Raw genomic sequence first — 7,440 nt, 5'->3', positions numbered from 1 at the left:
GCTTGAGGCTAGTAAGACAGAGGTCCTTACTTTTAACCAGGGCCAGGAGAAAAGATACCACATCAGCCAGAGGGATTTCATTATGTATTAATCACACTCCCCACCTTCTCCCCACGGTTTCATCAGTTGCAGAATGACAACTTACAGCCACCTCTCCGCATGAGGCCGTGGATGGCAGTTATTACTGTAGTGTAGCGCACAGACACAAGCACACAGTCAAGCCTTCCGACTGATGTTGTAGATATTGTTGTGGGTTTGTCTGAGAGCGTTGTGCGAGGCCTGTGCTTTTCTTAGACAAAGTGATTCACTGTGAAAAGACGACTCCATCTTGCTTCCCTTTGTAACCCATCATTCACTCTTCACTGTGAAAAGACGACTCCATCTTGCTTCCCTTTGTAACCCATCATTCACTCTTCACTGTGAAAAGACGACTCCATCTTGCTTCCCTTTGTAACCCATCATTCACTCTTCACTGTGAAAAGACGACTCCATCTTGCTTCCCTTTGTAACCCATCATTCACTCTTCACTGTGAAAAGACGACTCCATCTTGCTTCCCTTTGTAACCCATCATTCACTCTTCACTGTGAAAAGACGACTCCATCTTGCTTCCCTTTGTAACCCATCATTCACTCTTCACTGTGGCATTTCTTATTGCTCCGATTCTTGTAAACTCCTTAACTACAGTAATACAAGCAATTTCATAGCTACACAGACCAAAGACAACTATAACAAACTGACAGAAACCAAGCTTTTCCCTTAAAATGTACATAAGGTTCACAGTTTGGTAGTGTAGAAGTCTTTCCCAGTGTTCTTTCCCCTTTCTGCTTCTTCTTCGTTCCTCGTCCAGACCAGCTTGTTCTACACATTATTTTGTGCTAAAGGCACTTAATCAAGACATAAAAAACAATGGCAAGAAAAAAAAAGCCAAAAACATACAACAACAAAAGACTAAAGATGTTAGTGAGAATCAAGTAGATCATAGGAGGCTGGGTTTCTATAGCAACATAAGTTCAGTAATAGCGCCCATCGTACTTTCCCTATCTTCTTATTCACTCTTACTGTGGCCACCAGATACATCGGTCGTGTTCAGTGGACATGAACGGGAAGAAAACAGACGTAGTATCTGAACTTGTTCAATAAGAAACGCTCATTTTCGCATACAGTTGCAAAAAGATTAACAAAGGTGTGTCCTAATGAGCACGAACCTGGAGAGGAATTGACAACAGAGGAGCCAGAAACTGGTTTCTTACAGTCTGCCATTTAGGTGCTCCCTCCTGTATGCCTTCTCGTCACATATGACTGTTCCATAATAAGCTTCAACTGGCAGGAATGCAAGAAAGGCCGTGCTTAAAGGGCTGAAGGCTGATGCAAAAAACTATCGCAGACATAACAGTCTTAGAGTTTCGTTAGCTCGCCAATAATGTCATCATCGTCCTGCTCCTCTTTCTCTTTTTCCACCTCCTTCCGTGACTCAGTTGCTGTGGCATTCTGAGGGGAGAGAGACTGGAGGGAGGCAGGCACCACAGGTTTTGGTTGTTGGAGGACGTTTGTTGTAGGAGCTCCAGCTGGACTAGTGGCGGGCAGACTTGGTTGTTGGACGCTGGTTGAAGGAGTTTCACTTTTATTATTGATGGGTGGATTTGGTTGTTGGACTGTCAAAAGAGCTCCAGCTAGACTAGTGGCGGGTAGACTTGGTTGTTGGATGCTGGTTGAAGGAGTTTCATCTTTATTAGTGATGGACATATTTGGTTGTTTGACTTTCAAAGTAGCTCCAGCTTGACTAGTGATAGGCAGGGAGGCTAGACCAACGTAGGATGATGAGGAGGAGCGTCTGGCTGCGATGGTCTCTGTAGTAGTAGGGCTACAGTAGTATTGTTGCCGACTGTCTGGCCTATCTCCAGCCTCCACCACCCCCCTCTCAGGCCGCAGCAGACCCGTGGACACCCCAGAGCTGAGCGAGGGACTGGTGGTACTGGGTACACCAGAGATGGAGCTAGGCACCATATTAGAGAGCTCATCTGTTGGCGAGCGCCCGATACTCCCGTCCACCTGCACCCGGATCTCTGGTGAGACGGAGAGCAGGTACTGAGGCACGGGGGCGCCGCTGTCGGCACTCTTGGGGAACAGAAAGGTCTTCATTTGACCTTTGCCCTTGACGTTGACTGTGCCGCGGTAGTCGAAGTTGTAGTCCATGGCACTGAGGGCGCAGTAGCTCTCCTCGCTCACCTGCACGCGGCACTCCACGCCCGTAGTGTCCATGCGGCTGGCGATGTTCACAGTGTCGCCCCAGATGTCGTAGAGCAGCTTAGTGGTGCCAATCACCCCTGCAGTCAAAGGACCGTGGTTGAAACCGATGCGCAACTTGAACTTGAAGCCCAGCATGTTCTTGTTGAAGTCGTCCACCACGCGCATCATCTCCAGTGCGAAGTCAAACAGCGCCCGCAGGTGGCCGTGAGGGTGCGGCGTCTCGGCGCACTGCTGCGCGTTCAGCCCAGCCGCCGCCATGTACGTGGCACCAATGGTCTTGATCTTCTCGATGTTGTTGAAGGGCGGCTCGCGAAGCAGTTCGTCGAAGTCACCGATGAGCTCGTTGAGCACGCGGTAGCACTCCTTGCCGCCCTCGTAACTCTCCTCGTAGAACTCGCTAAAGTTAACGATACTGGCAAAAATCACACCAACATTACCATGGTTTTTGGAGTAACTCTGAGTCACTTTGAGCTGCTCTGCCACGTGGATGGGGATGATGTTCCTAAGCAACCAATCGGCTTGGTCCCTCATGTTCTGGATCTTGATGCGGTGCTGGTCGGCCTCCACGTTGCCGTGGTAATGGAGGCGGTAGCTGACCTCGAACTCGCGGTTGAGGAACCAGACGAGCAGGAGGAGCAGGAAGAAGGCCACTCCCACCTCGGGGCCCAGCAGGTCCTGGAGGCGGGGCACGGGGTCAGCGGCGGGCTCAGGCTGACCATGTACAACACTGCTGCGGTTACTGTTGTTGGTGGCGTCGCCAGACCTGGAGGAGAGAGAAAGGGAGGGAGAGGTGGAGAGAGAAGGGGAAAGAGAGAGGGTGGAGAAACAAGGAAGGAGAGAAGGGAGGGACGGAGAGTTGGAGAATGAGGTAAGGAGGTGGAGATGGAGAGAAATGTAGGCAGGGAGGGAGAGAAGGAAGGAGGGATGGAGAAAAAGAGAGAGGGAAGGAAGGAGTTAAGGAAAGGTGGAGTGAGAGATATATTTATAATCTTAGTTGTATAGATAACTTCATTCTACTCACCAAAATAACATACTGTTGGCAGAACTGGAAGACAGAGGAGACAAAAACACGAGACACGGTCGGATTAGATTAATCGGGTCCACGACAAATGAAATTACACACAGTGTCAGCACAAAGGACAAGTCATACTAAATTATGACATTGTGGTAATATTGTATACAATATCCTATCGAACTTCAGTGAGTGCATTGGTAGTGGATTAAATGGGTAATATACAAATCTGTGGGTGGTTACATTTCTCCAGCTCTGTTCCTCAGTTGTTTACCAAAACAGTGACAGGGTGTCACGTGTTGTTATTGTTTGAACTGCAGATGCCCCTTTAAGGTCCTTTCCGACCAACAAAAAAGGGCCATAAATGTGTTAAAAAATAGAATCCATTATAAGGTGTCTTGACCTGCAGGGCGGGCTGAAGAGCAGGGCGAACAGCACCAGTCCCACCACCGTGGCCATGGCCGAGCGCATCCAGCAGCTCAACTGGCAGAAGTTACAGTACTGGATGATGGCAATGATCACTGCACAGCAGGTGAGCATGGTGAACTGGGAGACACAGATAGAGACACAGGAAGGAACCATCGTTAGCATTAGCAAACTCTGGAGGAAATGACCAGGGCAAATGAACAGAATACACTCACCTGTATGGAGAGGTGCATGTCACAGGTGACGTGTGAGAAGACGGACACAGCGGGCAGGGACACCAGCACGGCCCCTATCAGGTGACGGGGGACCCAACCAGAGATGGCCCTCAGCAGGGTTCTAGTGCAGCTCATCACGCTGTCCAGGTAGAAGGCCATCCTGGGAGAGAAGGTTTGCTCAGAGAGGGCTGATAGACAGTATCAGTATGCAATCCAACCCCATTGAAAACAGGCTAATGGCCTACCCTTTTCCCCATCTTCAAACTTCACCTCACTTAGTTCTCTCCCTTCCTCTCCTCCCCAGTTCCAACCCACTCCTCATATCCCTCTCCCCACCCCCTTTCCCCTCTTCTCCCTCCTCCCCAGTTCCAACCCACTCCTCATATCCCTCCCCCACCCCCTTTCCCCTCTTCTCCCTCCTCCCCAGTTCCAACCCACTCCTCATATCCTTCTCCCCACCCCCTTTCCCCTCTTCTCCCTCCTCCCCAGTTCCAACCCACTCCTCATATCCCTCTCCCCACCCCCTTTCCCCTCTTCTCCCTCCTCCCCAGTTCCAACCCACTCCTCATATCCTTCTCCCCACCCCCTTTCCCCTCTTCTCCCTCCTCCCCAGTTCCAACCCACTCCTCATATCCCTCTCCCCACCCCCTTTCCCCTCTTCTCCCTCCTCCCCAGTTCCAACCCACTCCTCATATCCCTCTCCCCACCCCTTTCCTCCTCCCCAGTTCCAACCCACTCCTCATATCCCTCCCCCACCCCCTTTCCCCTCTTCTCCCTCCTCCCCAGTTCCAACCCACTCCTCTTCTCCCTCCTCCCCAGTTCCAACCCACTCCTCATATCCCTCCCCCCCCCCACCCCCTTTCCCCTCTTCCTCTCCTCCCCAGTTCCAACCCACTCCTCATATCCCTCCCCCACCCCCTTTCCCCTCTTCTCCCTCCTCCCCAGTTCCAACCCACTCCTCATATCCCTCCCCCACCCCCTTTCCCCTCTTCCTCTCCTCCCCAGTTCCAACCCACTCCTCATATCCCTCCCCCACCCCCTTTCCCCTCTTCCTCTCCTCCCCAGTTCCAACCCACTCCTCATATCCCTCCCCCACCCCCTTTCCCCCCACCTTTTCCCTCCTCCCCAGTTCCAACCCACTCCTCATATCCCTCCCCCACCCCCTTTCCCCTCTTCTCCCTCCTCCTTCCATCCCTCCCAACTTCTTCCCCCTTTTTCCTCCTCCTCTCCTTCTCTCCACCTCTCCATCTCTCCACCTCTCCTTCTCTCCACCTCTCCTTCTCTCCTCCTCTCCATCTCTCCACCTCTCCATCTCTCCCTCAACCGTCTTACCGTATAGACAGCACCAGCGCCAGAGCCTCCAGCAGGGTGGCCACGGCAACCAGGGCGAGGGCCGGGGCAGGCAGGGGGGCCCCAGGGAGGGAGAGCAGGGGCCGGAGGAGGCAGGCCAGGGAGAGGGCCAGAAACACTGAGCAACACAGGACCATGTCCAGGAAAGAGCTGAAGGTAGGGCTGGCAAAGGTCTGTACCGCTGCCTGGGTCTCCACCTGGGGACGGGAGGGAATAGATACTTTGTCATTTTTCAACAGAAATGGATTGATTTGCTGTCACAATAGTCAACCTCATACACACACAAAGACACACAAGGCTGAGAGCAGCACAGCGTTAGCCGCTGTTAAGTGCCTTACTAAAGGCACAATGGCAATGAATGGTTCCTGGGTCCGGTTGTAGAGTGTAAAGAGATAAAGAGCGAGAGGGTTTGGAAAGGGTAAAAGAGAGAGCAAAGGTTGTGGGAGAGAATAGAGAAGCATGAAGAATGGAAGTCTTAACAAAACATTAAAAAAATTGTCTCATTGTAATTAAGTAATAAGTATGAAACTGAACGAAACATTATCCAGACGTGAAGTTGAACATGCAGTTCCCCCACTGTACCAGCAGAGGGCATCACAAGCTAAGAGGACATTCCTATCGATGTCCTGTAGTGATTTCCCTGTCTTTGCCGCAGTCCTGACAGGCCATACATAGTGCAGTGCTTACAGGTTACTCAGTAAACACACACACACACACACACACACACACACACACACACACACACACACACACACACACACACACACACACACACACACACACACACACACACACACACACACACACACACACACACACACACACACACACACACACACACACACACACACACACACACACACACACACACACACAGAGAGAGAGAAAGAGCTAGACAGGCAGGGTGAAACAGATAGGGAGACAGAGGGACAGACAAGGAAAGACAGACCAGGTGTAGTCTAGTAGACAGAGAGGAAGTGGGACATCAAAAAGACAGATAAGAGGAATACAGATAGAGACAGACAGACACAGACAGAGAGACAGAGTAACAGACAGGGAGGGATACACACCTCTTCCTGGTAGCTGGTCCTGTAGGCAGACTCCAGGGTTCTGTCCAGGAAGGTGTGGCTCAGCTTGTTGATGGGAGGCTTGAAAAAGTAGTCCTTCATCAGACTGGGAGATGGGCAGATCAACAGATGTCAGTATAGAGAAGACAGACTTGTCGGGGAGAGAGTTACACCAACCTATCATACCACCAGGGCCGTCCGTGTTCATAAGGCACCAAACATTTTGCAATGGAAAATGAAAATGAGCTTTTCTTACTGGACAAGTCCAGATAGTCCATCAACTATATCATGTATGTTTTCTTCCATTTGGTGCCGAATGAACATGACCCAGGGGCTTATTCAGTGGGCAGAAGCATAAGGATCACTACAAACAAAATAGCACGGAGCAGATCATACCGCAGTGTGTTGTATATAGGATTGTGTGTCATAGTGTGTTGTATATAGGATTGCAAAATTCCAGTAACTTTCTCAAAACATTAAAAAAAGATGATATACACTGTTCAAAAAAATAAAGGGAACACTAAAATAACATCCTAGATCTGAATGAATGAAATATTCTTGTTAAATACTTTTTTCTTTACATAGTTGAATGTGCTGACAACAAAATCACACAAAAATTATCATTGGAAATCAAATTTATCAACCCATGGAGGTCTGGATTTGGAGTCACACTCAAAATTAAAGTGGAAAACCACACTACAGGCGGATCCAACTTTGATGTAATGTCCTTAAACAAGTCAAAATGAGGCTCAGTAGTGTGTGTGGCCTCCACGTGCCTGTATGACCTCTCTACAACTGCTGGGCATGCTCCTGATGAGGTGGCGGATGGTCTCCTGAGGGATCTCCTCCCAGACCTGGACTAAAGCATCCACCAACTCCTGGACAGTCTGGTGCAACGTGGCGTTGGTGGATGGAGCGAGACATCATGTCCCAGATGTGCTCAATTGGATTCAGGTCTGGGGAACGGGCGGGCCAGTCCATGGCATCAATGCCTTCCTCTTGCAGGAACTGCTGACACACTCCAGCCATATATGTCTTGCATTAGGAGGAACCCAGGGCCAACCGCACCAGCATATAGTCTCACAAGGGGTCTGAGGATCTCATCTCGGTACCTAATGGCAG

At 50.3% G+C, this 7,440-nt stretch overlaps 1 protein-coding gene across 2 annotated transcripts in view; it reads right to left on the bottom strand.

Moving 5' to 3' along the window:
• Positions 1-247: 247 nt before the first annotated feature.
• Positions 248-7,440, bottom strand: part of LOC123999196 (adenylate cyclase type 9-like) — a 101,579-nt gene continuing 94,386 nt past the window's right edge. Inside the window, exons 5-11 of one of the 2 annotated variants that reach the window (XM_046304725.1) lie at positions 6,322-6,424; positions 5,234-5,448; positions 3,902-4,061; positions 3,664-3,806; positions 3,270-3,293; positions 1,688-3,011; positions 248-1,582 (exon numbers count right to left, since the gene is read on the bottom strand). In XM_046304725.1, the coding sequence (XP_046160681.1) occupies positions 1,397-1,582; positions 1,688-3,011; positions 3,270-3,293; positions 3,664-3,806; positions 3,902-4,061; positions 5,234-5,448; positions 6,322-6,424 (2,155 nt within the window). In that variant the 3' untranslated portion in view covers positions 248-1,396. The remainder of the gene's footprint in view (positions 1,583-1,687; positions 3,012-3,269; positions 3,294-3,663; positions 3,807-3,901; positions 4,062-5,233; positions 5,449-6,321; positions 6,425-7,440) is intronic. The other variant, XM_046304726.1, reaches the window with a different exon arrangement.

The sequence above is a fragment of the Oncorhynchus gorbuscha genome, linkage group LG16 (assembly GCF_021184085.1).
Source record: "Oncorhynchus gorbuscha isolate QuinsamMale2020 ecotype Even-year linkage group LG16, OgorEven_v1.0, whole genome shotgun sequence".
Taxonomy (NCBI): domain Eukaryota; kingdom Metazoa; phylum Chordata; class Actinopteri; order Salmoniformes; family Salmonidae; genus Oncorhynchus; species Oncorhynchus gorbuscha.
This window is presented reverse-complemented; position numbering and strand designations above follow the sequence as displayed.